This window comes from Fomitopsis serialis (assembly GCF_022376445.1).
Source record: "Fomitopsis serialis strain Sig1Antser10 chromosome Unknown B0H18scaffold_76, whole genome shotgun sequence".
Taxonomy (NCBI): domain Eukaryota; kingdom Fungi; phylum Basidiomycota; class Agaricomycetes; order Polyporales; family Fomitopsidaceae; genus Fomitopsis; species Fomitopsis serialis.
Window position 1 is genome coordinate 79,412 of NW_025955036.1, and position 14,572 is coordinate 93,983.

Below are 14,572 nucleotides of genomic sequence, written 5' to 3' on the forward strand. Positions count from 1 at the left end.
TTTAGCGCCAGCGGGGCGAAGGCGCTCCCCAAGCGCTCCCGCAAGACAAAAGAACGGTGACAGTCATATACTGCACCCTCCTCCTCGCCATCCTCCTCCCTCCCCTTCCTCCCGCCACGACCGATCGGTCTCTCGAGCTCGACGGATCGTACCAGACTATGCCGACGACGATATCGGACGACAGCGCGTGCTCGCCGCCGTCCGCTGTTTTCTTGGGGATAGCCCTGTGTTCAGCGGGTGGCTATGTTCTTGTCTCTTGGACTTGACGATGCATCGAAATAGTCGCTCCTACACTCTTGGACCACAGGGCAGTGAAACGAAAACAGAAGACAGTTCGCGCCGAGGCGCGGTGAGTGTTGTCGCCCACTGCCGTCACCGGATGTTATGCTCACTGACCTTAGTGCGATGGCATCTACCCAGGTCGACGACGGGTAGTGGCAGTACCATTATCCACCCTTGACGACGGAGAGCTTCAGCCATTCGAGACGTCTCATTGCACGCCATACTGCGTGCCGCCCCGACTTGGCGAAAGGTAAGTGTTGTACTTATTATCGTCGGCCCCCGCTTAGCCTCAGTCTGAAATTGGCTTGTCTTTCTGAACCTCATGCGCGGCTCATCCAAATTGACCTCGTGAATGCGTTCGCGATTTGCAATTGCAATGGACTCAACGCCAACACCTCTATGCATACCATCATTGTGTCGATTGTCGCTGACGCAGGCTTTGGCTAACGACTTATTGCTTCGGCTCTGCGTCCTTCTATTGACTTCGTGCACTGAGGTTGTTAGAACTACACTTCGGCTGCTGATCTGGTTCATTTAGACAGTCCTGCCAATCATCATGTCCCATCTCCACCGACACAGCGTAATCTGGGTCCAAGACCCACCCTACTGGGAATCACTCAGGCGTCCTTGGCAATATTGGCACCATGTCAACTTGGTCTCTACGCTGCCTCTTGTGCTCTGCGAATCCAACCTAGCTGGTTGGGTATTCCCCTTGTCCTTTGATACCGGACTTCGCACTGCGGTATTCGTCCTTCGTTCACGTGACAACAGACGCGTCGCTAGGTCTCCCGAGGAATCCAAACAAGGAGAGGCTGGAACACCACCATCTCGTGCTCAAGAGACTTCTAGTTCTGGTCCGGAATTCGCATTCGATGTATGCCTTTCTGCTCGTGCCTGCTGATTAGACGCGTTATCGCTGGAGCTCCCACAGTCTCGGTACTGGACCGTGAACTCCCTCCTGGTACTCTCGTTGATGTTTCAAACCTTCGCTGATTTACCTCTGCCTGCGACTTTGTTCGAAACCTCCAACTCAGCTTTCCGTCGAGACGACGACCGGCCTGTTGCTGCATCAAATTGGGGACTCGCGTCGCTGGCAATGCGTCTTCGACAGAACGACTTCTCCGCATCCCGTTTTGGAGTTCCCATTCGCACCTCTTTGGTTAGCGGCTGGGCATCTCGGCTTGATGCTCCAGACGGCGCTCGTGGCTCGTGCCCGCGTAGCCGAGCCATGTGCCCTCATGTGGTGCCTGCCGGGATCTGCCTCCGTGGCTTCATCAAACGGTCCCAATCCGGAAGCAAGACAAGGTAACGTCTATATCAGGCAATCCGTGAGAAGCATCGTCAACCTCCGCGAGCATGGTGATGGCGCTCAGATGCCAGCCGACGCACAAGCAACCATCCGAATACGTACACAAGGGCAGAGAGCGTGGTGAAGTATTTCATGGACGCGCTGGCGAGGACTGCCCTCCAGCAATCACCCATCTGTGCATTGCCGCAGTCGCCCGCCCTCCTCCCTGCAGGCTTCCAAGTCTCCGCCCGTCCGGCGTCTTCTGTGCTACCTCTCTTCACCGCGTTTACCCTCGGAGATCTTTACGCGATGGACGCACAACTGGCGTCGTGGTCAGCGCAGCAACTTGCTGCCACCGCTCTCTCCTTCATCGGGTTTGTTCTGGTTAGCATTCCCCTCTACTGGCACTTGGAAGGTACGTGACCGCTTCGCTATCTCATTACGTCGGGCTCACAAAGTGACGACAGCCTGGAACGTTGGCTGCGTTCTCTACATCTTCTGGTGCGGCACCCAGTGCCTCATCCAGTTCATCAACATGATCATCTGGCGGGACAACGTTATCGTCTGGGTCCCTGTCTGGTGCGACATCGTCACCCGCTTCCGCCTCGCCTCCAGCATCGGCATCTGCACGGCTTCGCTCATCATCAACCGTCGTCTGTACAAGATCGCGACCATTTCCACGGTGTCGATGACGAACAGCGACAAGCGGCGGATGATTTGGGTGGATCTCGCCATCGGTCTAATTCCCTCTATCGTGGTCGTTGCACTGTGTGAGTTCCTATCGACGCTCGGTCTGTTGTGCCTACTGACGCGTCGACCGATCCAGTCTGGTTCATTCAAGGCCACCGCTTCGATATCTACGAGGGTTATGGGTGCACATTCGAGATCGCGAACACCATCCTCTCCTACTTCCTGCTCACCTCGTGGCCGATCGTCATCGGCTGCATCTCCGCCGTCTACTGCTTTTTGACGCTGCGCGCGTTCTTCAGGCGTCGCAAGCAGTTCAACGAGCTCATGTCGAGCAACAAGAACCTGACGTTCCACCGGTACCTCCGGCTCATGGGTCTGGCAGGCATCGAGATCGCGTGCACGGTCCCGCTCGCGTCGTGGAACCTGTACATGCAGTCGCGCAACCCGCTGTACGTATGGAAGGGCCTCGGCGACCTGCACTACGACTTCTCGCGCGTGGACCAGTTCCCTGCGATCCTCTGGCTCAACAACGAGTTCACGAAGCCGGCCATCATCTTCGACATCTGGGACATCATCATCTGTGCGTTCATCTTCTTCGCGTTCTTCGGCTGCGCGGAGGAGGCGCGGAAGCACTACTCGATAGCTGCGACGACCGTGGCGAAGCGCGTCGGTCTATCGACGAGCTGGCTGTCGCGCTCCACTGCCAACGGCTCCTATGGGTACGTTCCTTGCGTATGTTTGCGCTAGCACGAAGCTGACAGTTGCCTCAGTTACAACACGTCGAAGCCGACGGCGAGCGCACTGGGCCGCATCACGATCCCGACGTTCGTGCAGCACAAGCGGCGCAACTCGCTCGACTCGTTCTCCGACCGCCTCTCGACGTCTATCTCCATCGGGGAGGAAACGCCCGTCGACGACCTCAAGGTGCCGTACTCGCCCTCGGAGCACTCCGCGGGCTCGAGCACGTACGTCCCGTCGCCGATGTCCGCGAAGAGCGCCGACAAGGCACACACGTTCGTGTTCCCGCCGCCGCCATCGCCGCCCGCCCGCGTGCACGATCCTGCGTCGCCGACGCGCGCTGCCCCGCCGGACGTGCCCGCGTCCGTGCACGACAACACCTTCGACATAGTCTGAGGTTTAGAGACCTTCAATATCCCCTGTGACCTGGACAAAACCCGCAAGATTATCCCACCCCCCTCCCACCGTGTATCTCCTGTTGGATTTTCGCTCGTTGTTGTTGCCATCACCTACTGTCACCGTTATCACCTGGGTTCGTCCTCCGCTTCACACTGTATTGTTAGCTCTTTGTACCTCACTCCACGACGCCGCCGGCTCCCATATCCCTTTGCGGCTACTAATGATATTCGTATGTATCATTACTTTAGCACCGCCGCCCTTGACGCGAGTGTATTACACGTTACCTCATGCTACCCAATAGATATGCTTGACCTTACAAAGTCGAACGCGCCGTTGTTCGGCCGTGCGCCTGCGAGACACTGACAGTGCCTGATACCCATCGATGAGACACGGCAAGGCGTTCAATTTCCCAAGCTCTTGCGCACCCGCATGGTCGGGCGACCGTCTTTGGGCCGTAAGTCCCAGTCAGCGGTGGTAATCACCTGTACGATCTGAGCTCGTCAGCATTCCGATAGCCCTCGCTGGTTTCTTTCTAGCGCGAGGTGGTGTTAAAGTGGGAGTGTGTCACCCACGGACGCGAGTTAGCTCCTCGGATCCCAAGTCGGACGATTCCTCCACCTTCCAGATACCGTTGCGTGCAAGACTCACGCCGTTGACGGTCGGACATAAAGCTCCTTCACAGTTCTTCATCGTACCACCACCATGTCGACTCGAATCCCCTCGGCGAACGAGCCTACGCGATCCTCTGACGACGTGGAGAAGAAGGATGCTGTTGCCCTCACGGAGTCTCTTTCGCGGGACCCATATCCTCATGCGTACGCCGAAGAGGACCTATTTGAAGAGGGAGCCGTGGACGCTGTCTATCAAGCGAAGGCACGCGTACTGAACGCTGCTGTGCGGGAGATTGGAATGGGAAGATACCAGGTCCGTGGCAGTATGATCTTGTCGAGGAGGGACCGGGTGTTGACTTGTTTGAACCAGTGGTATCTCTTTGTGGTTGCTGGTTTCGGCTGGTTCTCGTACGTCGCGGTTGTCGGACTACTCTTCTGGTCTGTATTCTGACCCCCAATTTCCCGACACAGAGATAGCGTTTGGCCAGTGAGTTGCATAGGTGCCTCTTTGCGACGATCCGCGCCTTACCGCGATGATATGGTGTATCAGCTTGTGGCAGGTCTCATACTCAATCCTGTCGTCGCCGAATTCCAAGTCGACAGCCAATGGTTGTCCTTGGCATTGAATATTGGTCTATTCGCCGGTGCGGTGTTCTGGGCTTTGGGGTGTGATATTTGGGGGCGTAGGTACGCAGTGCGCTTACACTTCGAGATCATCGGTCGTGGTGTATTTACTGATTGTGGACCCCAGGTGGCCATTCAACTTCACGTTGTTCATCGCCGGTGTATTCGGTCTGGCAGCCGGAGGCGCTCCCAACTTCGTCACCTTAGCCTCCTTGTTTGCTGTCGTAGGGTTTGGCGTGGGCGGTAACATGCCCGTCGACTCTGCTGTGTTCCTCGGTGAGCTGAGAGGGCAAGTGCTTGTACCGACAAGCGAGCTGACTTATTTCGTTAGACTTCGTGCCGGGAAGCCACCAGTACCTACTGACTATCCTATCCATTTGGTGGGCAATTGGCCAGTTGGTTGCGAGCTTGGTATGGGAGAATGCCTGCCTGGTCTCATTCTGTCGTCACTGACGATGCCGTAGATCGCCTGGCCGCTTATTTCCAACATATCATGCCCCGAGACTGCAACGACCTGCACCAAGTCCGAGAACATGGGATGGCGGTATCTCCTGTTCACCTTGGGAGGCATGACGCTTGTTCTTTGGGCCATCCGCTTCTTCGCGTTCAACCTCGAGGAGAGCCCGCGGTATCTCGTCGGTCGCGGTCGCGACGCCGACGCCGTTGCCGTCATTCACAGAATCGCTGCCTATAACGGGCGCTCGTCTAGCTTGACCGTGGAGCAGCTCGCGGCGGCCGGAGAGCGCGCTGTGGAGGCGAACAAGGCTGCTGCAGGTGCAGCTGGCCTGCCCACACTATTGAGCGGAACCTCAGTATGGACGACGTACCACATCAGGAGCTTGTTCAAGACCGCGAAGCTTGCATGGTCAACTAGTCTGTTGATTGTAATTTGGGGCATTATCGGTCTTGCGTCCACGTTGTACAACAGCTTCCTGCCTTACATGTACGTCTTCTCCTTTTCGCAGTGATGGCTGGCTCACAGTTTGACCGCTAGTCTCGCACACCGCGACGCCAATTACGGAGACAGTTCATACTACACGACCTACCGTCAAGAAGTCATACTCGGCGCGATCGGTGTGCCAAGCGCGCTGATTGCTGGGTGGGCGGTCGAGCTTCCGCGTATCGGACGGAAGGGTACTCTGGCAATCTCCTCGGGCAAGTATTTCATTACTGACAATGGGTGACATTATTCAACGACCCCTCGCGAAAGACAGGGCTCACTGGTGTCTTTCTCTTTGCGAGCACCACCTCCCACAGCTCAAATGCGCTGTTGGGATGGAACTGCGGGTGAGTAAGGCGTGCTTTCGTGTGGAACTTGCCAGAGCTCATGAGACTGGGCGCGATGCGTAGGTACGCCTTTGCAAGTAACGTGAGTAGACAAAAGTCACACAGCAGAGGGCAGGACTGAACATCGCACTTGCAGATCATGTATGGTGTCTTGTATGCTATATCGCCTGAGGTGTTCCCTGCGAAAGACCGAGGTACAGGTAACGGCCTGACAGCCACTGCGACTCGCGTCTTCGGGATCATAGTCAGTCAAGTCCCTTCTCAGCCTGACAGTAGCGGCTGACGACGTTCGCAGGCTCCAGTGATAGCGATGTACGCCAACCTCGAGACAGCGGCGCCCGTGTATGTTTCGGGCGCCCTGATCATAGGCAGCGGAGCTCTGGTGCTCCTTCTACCCTATGAACCTAGGGGGCGGACGTCCAGCTGAGCTAATCCGTGGAAAGGTAGGTATGTTAAGACTGGTTTGGTACGAGTAGTCACTTCGTGATAAAGCAATGGTTCTTCTTGGTGCTGTAGCCGTACTTCTTGTTGTTTGTTGTAGAATGGTATAGGCTCAATGTATGACTGTAATGAGCTCCCCTCTCATCTGGCATGTGAATTGAATGCTTGTACTAACGCAGCCATCATGGTAAGTCGTTAAACTCGGACTGCGAGGAGAGCCCACTGACCATTTCAACATAGGAGATTACGCGCCCGGACTGGTGCTTTCTGGGGTTGAACAGCCAAATATAGCACCAACGAGACTTCCCGATAAACAACAGACGACATCCAGAACATAGTTCGGTGCTTGCCTGACGTCCCACGGATGGCCGAAGAAGCGTCACCTCCGACAATGTGCAGTCAGCTGAGTGTCTGCTTCCGTCATTGGAGTCGAGTATAGGCTGTGTGCACGGGCCCAGTATCACGATGCAGTCGTTGACTCTGTCCTGTATCCTCCTCTGGTACTGGGCTGCAGAAGTGAATCCGTTGTGCAGAGCCATATAGGTGAGCGGTCCATGGTCCGATCTGTAATCCAGTCTACTGCCCCGTAACTCAGATTGAGTCTGCGTAGGTCGCATATCACCTTGTGAATACCCGACGATACGACAGTGCTTGTTAGCAAGATGTTGTGGCAATTGAGCTTGGCAGCATTGGGTGGCTTTGCTGCTTGGAAGTGGACTTCCTCGCAGGAGCAATCCATCTCCTTCAGCGGTATGACCATTCCTCCCCAGTCTGTGGTGGTCATTCGCATGAGACGATACTCAGCTATGACTAACACTCGGATAGGTCATTGATCCACGGGCATACAATGTTATGGGCGAGAGCGGCACTTACCGTCGAAACTCGTTTACCGAGTTTTCAACCCTACGAATACGAGTCCCCCGTTCTTCCAGATATTCCACCCAGAATTTCTGCGAATTCTGGGTGATCGACCCTCTATTCGAGCCATCGCGTCTCGCCTGGAACTATTTTCGCACATGAGGCACCCGTATGGTTCCCAGAGACAGACGAAGTCTTCTTCGGTAGTCACTGCTCTGGACCGAAGGGTTGGCGCGACTGTCGCGGAAACAACTTCATGTCGAAGATCAGCATGCAAGAAGTCAAAGGCGTTGTACAGGCTGCTGGAAGCACTGTGGCACCGCTAAATGTCACTGTCACTCAGGTAAGCACCTCACGCTAGTGATAACACTTCACTACATCGTCACTTCTCCAGCTCGACACTGCAGATGTGCGGCAGAAGACATGGGGCGCGACAGGCCCTTACAAGTCATCGCTCATTCTGATCAACTCAGGGAATGTTGACCGTCCGTCGTCGATCGCACTCATGAACCCCGCACCGCCATACAACATTACGGTTCTGTTCGACAACTACTACGGGAGGCAATTCAATTCGCTCAACGATGGCAAGATCCATCCAACGAGCCACAAGATCTTCGTTACCGATCCCACGTATGAGCGTTCAAGCTTCGAGCTTGGAGGCGTATTCTCTGATACTAACAAATGCTTGCTTGTGGATAGATACGGATTCTTGCAGCATTTCCGTGAACCACCGCTCTTGCACAACCAAGTCTACCGCTTCGATCCGGACACTGGCAACGTGAGGGTCGTCTCCGACGAACTCGTGAGACCCAATGGTTTGGCGTTCTCGGCCGACGGCCAAATCGCATACGTGTGAGTCCTGCACAACGACCGCTGTCATGAAGTACGCTAAGGAAGGTGAATTATCATCAGGGCGGACACCGCTGCTTCCATCGGATTCCATGGGAGAAACCAGACTCTCCCTTCTACGATGTATGTCGACTGTTCTTTGGTTGCAGAATGGTCTCCTCATGCGTTCAATCCGGCCACAGCTACGAGTTTGACGTCAATCCCAAAACTCAGGTATTCGAGCACAAGCGCGTCTTCGCCTATATCGACGCTGGTCTGCCAGACGGGATACAGGTCGACAAGTTCGGCAATGTTTACTCATCTTGTGGAGATGGCATCCATGTAGGTTCTCTTCTTAACATCACGCTGGTGAAGAGCTGACCATCGGAACAGGTTTGGAATCGGGACGGCATTCTCATTGGCAAATTCTTTGTCGGGAAAGTATCATGCAACCTGGTCTTCGCTGGAGACGGAAACTTGGTCATATTAGCGGGCGACCAGGTCTTTTTGCGGAAGTTGCAGCAGGTGGGATCAACCTAGCATATCCATGACATTTGGGAACGGAAGCACGCTTCTGAAGTCGACCGCATCCTGCACCAGTAGCTGCAACTATGACTATGGTGTATGCCCCCGAAATACGAATATGTTATGCCGTGGCATAGATGAAGCTAGCGAGCATCCAGGGTTCGCTGAATAGTGATCATACGAGCAGTGCCCAAGTACAGTACGAAGGGTAGCATGATATGACTCGGAAATGCGATGGTAACAGGAAGCGAATAATCCAAAGTGATAGCCAGTCGAGCAAAGTCAGCGAAAATAACAAACGCGCGCGTGTGAGTACATGCAAAGTCCCTTCCTCGGATAGCTACGGCATTCAACACATCATAACCAGAATTAGAGACACCGAACACGTCAGGCTTCGGACGTCAGTGCACGCCGCCATCCCAGCTGGACCGCTTGCGCTTGTTGTCGTTACTCTTCCGGAGTAGGAGGTCCTGCGGGGAGACCGCACTCAGCCCACGATGATGCATAGGGACCATGCGATTCGCCACTGGAGGCGTGCTCGCGCTATGCGACATCAACGACATCTGCTGCGTGAGCGACGGCATGACACCCAACGGCCTCGAAGAGGCGTACGTCTCCGCAAGATCCAGCGCTTGGCCTTGACGGGCAAGGTCCACGTCTGGCTTCAGAGTGCCTTGTGCAGCACCGTCTCCATCAAGCCCGGTGATTGCAGGATTGTGGCTGGACGACGTGTAGTAGTGCAGATCCAGGAAGGGCAGATCGTACATATCCCCCTGAGGCCGCCACCCGTCAGGCTGATAGGATGGTCCCGGCTGATACGCTTGCGCCTGCTGGAGAGCCATGTCAACGACCTCCGGTCCATGGACAGGCATGTCATCCATGAAGGACATTGACCGTGGCGGTGGCTGCAGAGGCCTGGACTTGAGCAGCTGCGTCTGCGGCGCACGGGGCATCGCAGCGCGGTGCTCAGTCGGAGGGACCGAAACCGAACGGTTGTGGGACGAGTATAGTGTGCGTTGGCATGAGATCGAATGGACCGCGACGTCGTCTGCGGCGTGCCCGGCGGCGTAGCATTGAACTCCTGCGGCAGCGACAGCCCGACGATCTCGTCGAGCTCGAGCGATTGCGAAGGCAAGCTGAATGCGCTGAGGTCCATCCTGATGTAGAGTCGTCCTTGGGTATAGCTGTCTCAGCGGTGTCCATCGGCGCTGAGGCGTCGGTCTGGTCGTTCAAGGTGATCGACGTGAGCTCGATCTCGTCGATTCCTGGCAGTGCAGGCGTATGCGCATGCATAGGGAGCCCGTGAGGTTGTTGCATGCCCGAAAGCCCAAGGCCCGCGCTCCCAAACCGAACCGGGGCCATAGTCGAAGGATTGTTGAGGCTGGTGTGAGCGCGCACCGAAGATCAGGTCTCCAGCGTAGTTAGAATGATGTGTGAAGCCGTGGAAGCTGTTGGTGGGGTACATATCCGGTCCGAGAAGGTGGAGTGCGTGTCGCCGATCCTGCCTCGGACGCGAAGTCGTGCGCAAGCGACGGTGGGAATAAGTCGTAGCGGTCAAGCACGCCGTGGTTGAGGTGCGCAAAGGAGAAGGGAGACGAAGGAGTGGGGGAGACGCCGCCAAGGAAAGACGAGTTGCTACTATGGGCAGCGGAGGGGTCGAGGCGTGGGTTGGCTGAAAGCCAGTCTTGGGGACCCCAGGCGGATTTGCCGATCATGATCTGCGCACCGTCTGGCCGCCGGTGGAAAGGAGATTGAGTCACGAAATAGTCAGATGAAAGATGGGAGGATGTCGGTGACGCCGCATTGGTCGCAGAGGACCATGGGCCTGAGTGCAAGGGTGTGTCGAGTCCAGACGCCCAGGCCTGCGACTGCGACGAATCCGTGATTTCAGACAGCTCGGAATTCGGCATATAATCTTGGATATCCGACGAGTCTGCCATAGTGTCAGCTTGCATATCGACTTCGCCCGGGTAGCCCTCGATGACAGAGACTGAGTGTACATCTTCGGGCGGCGATGTGCGGAGGCCTTCCTGCGCGACGGAGCTTGTCATTTCCTCCTCCCATCCGAGCTGTCCTCGTCCTCAGAGCAAGTCGTGCTCTCCGGCACGCTCTTCGTTCCACCGCGGAACAGGCCCTGAGTGGTATGGCGCCTCTTCCTGACAGGGCCAGTCGAGCTGGTTGAGACGAGTTGATCATCAGTTGCCGCTCGCACGGGCTGAGGCATATCTCCTCTCCTCTTCTTCGCCGATGCGCGTGGTTTGTATCCTGCCGCCTCGTACAGGTCGGGGAACGCATTCCGGAAGCGGTCACGGAGGTCGGTAGACCGTCGGTTCTGCTCCTGGAAGATAGGGTCCTTCACAATGGTGGCCCAAACGGTGCCATGCTTGTCGTAACCAGCCTTGAGAGCGCGATCCTCCTCCTCGGTGAAGGGTCTACGCTTCTTGCTGCGCGTCTTCTCGAAGATCGAGCTACCGTCGGGTAGGGCGGAGCGAATCTTGGAGGACAAATGCGTCTTCGCGTTTGGATAATGTTGCTTGTACGCGTCGGGAAAATAGGTGCGGAATCTGGTGAGGGGTAAATTAGTCCCTGATGACGCTCAGACAACCACGCCACGAGTGTAAGACACGCATCGCGCTTAGGGGGTGAATGGGACACCGGCAAATTCATGATCGGACTCAAACCCGTTCTGCTAGACATGGATCCTCGGTGTAACGCGGTACATCCCGGATGCATATAGCTTGCTGAACCATGGTTGTGGGACATCGCAAGGCGGAAATGGAACGCCAGAGTAACGCATGCATGCGTCAGGAGCAACCCGTCGATTTCATCTACGGATATTGAACGCCCTGTATGCTCCGTAGAGCATCGTGGTAGTAGCATGCTTGGCCATTACGCTGCTTCATACGACTCGAGCCAATTGCACAGTGGAACAATGTCCGCAAGGAAGTCCCGTGCACGACCGCGCACATACAATGTCCGACGTATATCCAAGCCTCTGCACGTTGATTCAACAGATGACGCGTACACACCTGTCTTTCAGATCCACGGGCGAGCGACCGTCGAACTTGAATTGGGGTCATTGAGGATTGACTTCCAGTTCCCGACACCCCACTACCCCGAGGCGCGCACAGATGAGCCCACGCAGTCGTACAGCGATTGGCCTGACATACCTTGTTGCAGCCGTCAACAAGCATCTGGGTCTCCTCCGTTGTCCACTTCTTCCTCATCTTCTTCTCGGACAGCCCAGACATTTGAACAACCTCCTCCTCTAGAGGGTCGGTTTCGATTCTTCTCATCTTGCCCTTCTTCTCGGGACCAAGGCTCGACGATGACTCTCCTGAGTGGACACCGACGCCCGTGTCGTCGCGGAAGTGGAATGCGGGGAACAGACGGGGCGAGGATGGCAATGCAAGCGAAACACGGCGCTGCTTGGGCTGGGGCGCGGAGGACGCAGACGCGGGTTTCGGAAGCGGGAACGGTGCGCTGAAGGAGAAGGTCGAGGACGAAGGAAGCTGGGTGGCGTGTTCAGCTGAAGTCGCCATGGCTGTAGTAGCTATAGGTGTCGTCTCTTCCCCAGACTGTCGTCACCAGGAGATCTGGAGATGCTGCGAGTCGGATATGAAGTGCAGCAGGCAGCGAGTCGCGCGCAGATTGCAGACACGTTGAAACCCTCTAGGCCGTTGCGTAAGGCGACCACTGGACGCGGCACTCGAACGTGGAGGCGAGCAGGGAGGCGGGCATGCGGTCTCCTCGAGGAAGAGCACGAGTCGTGGTGGCTGCACTGGCTTGATCCTTCGCCCATTGCCATTTCTGGCCACTACGCTCTCCAGCCACCGTCGTCATTCAGAGCCGGACGGACCAGAGTGCACGGTAAAGATGCTGAGAACATGCGAATTCGTCTATCCAACAGGTGGTCGGTATTGGGGCCGTCCATTGTAGGGGAGATCGATTGCTAGTACGGGCGAAATAGAGTAACTACTCTCGCTACCGATGCCATACAGCCGGAACGATTTGTCGTGAGAGGATATGACCTCCGGAAGGGTCTCACTACTTTGCTATCCTCGTTCCACACCACGATGCCATTCTAGAATCCGGATCGTCGCACAGATCCTGAATTGGCTTGCTGACGATACGGTCACCTGCTCGAGGACGGCATACAGCTGTCGCAGTGAGAGATAAGTCCATAATGCAAGTACAATACAACATTTGCGTGCGTATCATGATCAGCCGTTGACAAGCACCTCGGGGGCAATGCGTTCCTCCACTTTGTGCAGCTTCTCGCCCCACAAAGCCAGCCGCTGCGCGAGCTGCCCAATCTGCTCGACTGAGAGCACCCGCGGCTGCACCCACGTAAGATATGCCTTCTGGTCTACCTGGTCGAGCGAGCCCTTAATCAGCTTCAGGCTGTCATACAGATCACGTTAGCACCGTCATCGGCGTCGAACAGGCAGGCAACCTACCTCAGCGCCTTCATGAGCAAGTGCTCAACCTCGTTGAGGGGCAGCCGTGTCTCCTGCGCAATGGTCTGGAACGACATCGTCCGGTCGCTGGCGCCGCGCTTGAACACCGACTCGATCAGCGCCATGAGGCAGATCTTCTGCCGGAGGAAGGAGTAGTTCTCCTGCAAGATGGCCTGGTACAAGATGAGCGCATGAGTAGGTGCACAGGTACGTTGACTAAACACGCACCTCCTGCGGGAAAAGTGGTGACAGGCTCTCGAACTTGCCGATGTTCCCTTCATTAAACGTGAAGAGCAGTTTCTTCAGCCACTCCACAGGCGTGTTGTCCAGCGCGTCCAGAATCGGGTGCATCAGCTGCGATCAGTCACCATGAGCACGTCAGAGAGGCCACCAGAGAAGCGATCCGCGGTACGCACGAGTTCCCCAAAGTTGTAGATCGTCTCCGCCAGGAACGCCGCTATAGCGAGGTCGTGCGCCCGCACGAGGCGCTCGTCTGCCGTCAAGTCCTTGGCGGGGTCGATACATGCCAGGTAGAGCAGGGAGTTGCGATAGTAAGCCGCGTACCCTCCTTTGTCTGAAACGCAGGCATTAGCATGGAACGCGGTCGAGGCGCGAATGACGGAGCTAGTGATTATAACCAGAGATGATCTTTCGAGGGAGGGGGTGAATCAGGACCCACCTTGTAATAGTCTGCAGCAACACCGTAATAGGCTGCGTTCACAGAATTGTCCACACCAGACAGCTCATCCAAGATCTTCCATGCGCCGTCGATGTCACTCTTCGTGCCTTCTAGGTCACCGTACAGCAGCTTTGCATGCGCGATGCTTGCCAACAGGAGCACGTGGGCTTCTGGGGCCTTCCCAGTATCTACCCGCGAGAGCAGGTCGGTCAGGAACTCAAGGTGTTTCTGAGGATCTGCACGAGACAACGAGTCGTCAGATGTGCTCAGAAACACGGCCACATACACATAACACGTACTGTCAAGCTCCTTTGACACCTTCACCCCCATCTCCACCAACCGCAGCTGGTTAAGCCGCGAGTCGAAATCCCGAACAAACTTGTCGTATATGTCTACCCGGTACGGCTTCGATAGTGGGTGGTCGAAGAACTCAAACAGCTTGAGCGTCAATTGGTGCCATAGCCTACAGCGCAAAATAAGTTGTCTGTTCATGATCTCCAGTGTGGATTACGCACTTACGACTGTACAGATTCCGGAAGGACTCGAAGAACGGGTGCAGGTCCGCTGGCGTGCCCGAACGGCAAGCGTGAGGTACTCGTCGATATCAATTTTTGGTGCTCTGGGCTTGTCGACTGCCATTGAGGAAGCCATGCTGGAGAGTGCAGGTGCGGTGAGTGACTGAAATGGTGAACGCAGTGAGTGCACCGACGCGTATGTGGGACGCGTAGGCGTTGTTTGTCTTGTATGCCAAGAGCTTCTAGATATAATAGTCACAAACAACCGCTTTCGTACGTCATTGCAGGACCACCACACAACTCGCAGCCTTCAATCTTCTGACCAGCCATTTACAGTACTGCTCTAT

General features: G+C 55.9%; 6 protein-coding genes across 6 annotated transcripts; 3 read left to right on the forward strand and 3 right to left on the reverse strand.

Moving 5' to 3' along the window:
* Nucleotides 1-32: 32 nt before the first annotated feature.
* Nucleotides 33-1,035, reverse strand: B0H18DRAFT_629716 (uncharacterized protein). The gene is made up of 3 exons (XM_048038847.1): nucleotides 602-1,035; nucleotides 397-532; nucleotides 33-288 (listed from the first exon to the last, which is right to left on the reverse strand). The coding sequence occupies exons 1-3, from the start codon at nucleotides 814-816 to the stop codon at nucleotides 157-159; spliced, it is 483 nt and encodes a 160-aa protein (XP_047889664.1). The 5' UTR covers nucleotides 817-1,035; the 3' UTR covers nucleotides 33-156.
* Nucleotides 1,036-1,879: 844 nt separating this feature from the next.
* Nucleotides 1,880-3,394, forward strand: B0H18DRAFT_1086603 (pheromone A receptor-domain-containing protein; the record flags this gene model as incomplete). Its single annotated transcript, XM_048032063.1, has 4 exons — nucleotides 1,880-1,985; nucleotides 2,038-2,340; nucleotides 2,397-2,979; nucleotides 3,031-3,394. The coding sequence occupies 4 exons, from the start codon at nucleotides 1,880-1,882 to the stop codon at nucleotides 3,392-3,394; spliced, it is 1,356 nt and encodes a 451-aa protein (XP_047889665.1).
* Nucleotides 3,395-3,840: 446 nt separating this feature from the next.
* B0H18DRAFT_1213744 (MFS general substrate transporter) lies at nucleotides 3,841-6,502 on the forward strand. The gene is made up of 12 exons (XM_048036536.1): nucleotides 3,841-4,321; nucleotides 4,379-4,416; nucleotides 4,480-4,495; nucleotides 4,559-4,695; nucleotides 4,760-4,908; nucleotides 4,964-5,043; nucleotides 5,097-5,575; nucleotides 5,627-5,787; nucleotides 5,847-5,919; nucleotides 5,983-6,001; nucleotides 6,056-6,163; nucleotides 6,215-6,502. Exons 1-12 carry the CDS (start codon nucleotides 4,100-4,102, stop codon nucleotides 6,344-6,346), a joined length of 1,614 nt encoding a protein of 537 aa, XP_047889666.1. The 5' UTR covers nucleotides 3,841-4,099; the 3' UTR covers nucleotides 6,347-6,502.
* A 520-nt stretch (nucleotides 6,503-7,022) lies between these two features.
* On the forward strand, nucleotides 7,023-8,586 carry B0H18DRAFT_1086605 (D-lactonohydrolase-like protein; the record flags this gene model as incomplete). Its single annotated transcript, XM_048032064.1, has 8 exons — nucleotides 7,023-7,129; nucleotides 7,186-7,323; nucleotides 7,345-7,561; nucleotides 7,613-7,848; nucleotides 7,918-8,070; nucleotides 8,131-8,190; nucleotides 8,250-8,388; nucleotides 8,440-8,586. The coding sequence occupies 8 exons, from the start codon at nucleotides 7,023-7,025 to the stop codon at nucleotides 8,584-8,586; spliced, it is 1,197 nt and encodes a 398-aa protein (XP_047889667.1).
* Nucleotides 8,587-8,972: 386 nt separating this feature from the next.
* Nucleotides 8,973-12,113, reverse strand: B0H18DRAFT_1086606 (uncharacterized protein; the record flags this gene model as incomplete). The annotated part of the gene is made up of 8 exons (XM_048032065.1): nucleotides 8,973-9,506; nucleotides 9,563-9,728; nucleotides 9,815-9,910; nucleotides 10,084-10,547; nucleotides 10,572-10,640; nucleotides 10,679-11,135; nucleotides 11,601-11,635; nucleotides 11,742-12,113. 8 exons carry the CDS (start codon nucleotides 12,111-12,113, stop codon nucleotides 8,973-8,975), a joined length of 2,193 nt encoding a protein of 730 aa, XP_047889668.1.
* Nucleotides 12,114-12,413: 300 nt separating this feature from the next.
* On the reverse strand, nucleotides 12,414-14,439 carry B0H18DRAFT_1027162 (uncharacterized protein). Its single transcript, XM_048029861.1, has 8 exons — nucleotides 14,290-14,439; nucleotides 14,226-14,251; nucleotides 14,010-14,173; nucleotides 13,707-13,946; nucleotides 13,448-13,605; nucleotides 13,260-13,385; nucleotides 13,032-13,204; nucleotides 12,414-12,975 (listed from the first exon to the last, which is right to left on the reverse strand). The coding sequence occupies exons 1-8, from the start codon at nucleotides 14,359-14,361 to the stop codon at nucleotides 12,795-12,797; spliced, it is 1,140 nt and encodes a 379-aa protein (XP_047889669.1). The 5' UTR covers nucleotides 14,362-14,439; the 3' UTR covers nucleotides 12,414-12,794.
* Nucleotides 14,440-14,572: the final 133 nt, after the last annotated feature.

What these genes read in the sequence shown, in the direction of transcription:
- B0H18DRAFT_629716 (XM_048038847.1), bottom strand. Translation starts at nt 816, where the DNA reads ATGAACCAGATCAGCAGCCGAAGTGTAGTTCTAACAACCTCAGTGCAC. An exon ending in TTGGATGAGCCGCGCATGAG is followed by an intron (nt 533 to 601) that starts GTTCAGAAAGAC and finishes TACAACACTTAC; the next exon opens with CTTTCGCCAAGTCGGGGCGG. An exon ending in GTAGATGCCATCGCACTAAG is followed by an intron (nt 289 to 396) that starts GTCAGTGAGCAT and finishes CCAAGAGTGTAG; the next exon opens with GAGCGACTATTTCGATGCAT.
- B0H18DRAFT_1213744 (XM_048036536.1), top strand. Translation starts at nt 4,100, where the DNA reads ATGTCGACTCGAATCCCCTCGGCGAACGAGCCTACGCGATCCTCTGAC. An exon ending in TGTGATATTTGGGGGCGTAG is followed by an intron (nt 4,696 to 4,759) that starts GTACGCAGTGCG and finishes TGTGGACCCCAG; the next exon opens with GTGGCCATTCAACTTCACGT. An exon ending in CTCGCGTCTTCGGGATCATA is followed by an intron (nt 6,164 to 6,214) that starts GTCAGTCAAGTC and finishes CGACGTTCGCAG; the next exon opens with GCTCCAGTGATAGCGATGTA.
- B0H18DRAFT_1027162 (XM_048029861.1), bottom strand. Translation starts at nt 14,361, where the DNA reads ATGGCTTCCTCAATGGCAGTCGACAAGCCCAGAGCACCAAAAATTGAT. An exon ending in CGGAATCTGTACAGTCGTAA is followed by an intron (nt 14,174 to 14,225) that starts GTGCGTAATCCA and finishes TTTGCGCTGTAG; the next exon opens with GCTATGGCACCAATTGACGC. An exon ending in CACCACTTTTCCCGCAGGAG is followed by an intron (nt 13,205 to 13,259) that starts GTGCGTGTTTAG and finishes ATCTTGTACCAG; the next exon opens with GCCATCTTGCAGGAGAACTA.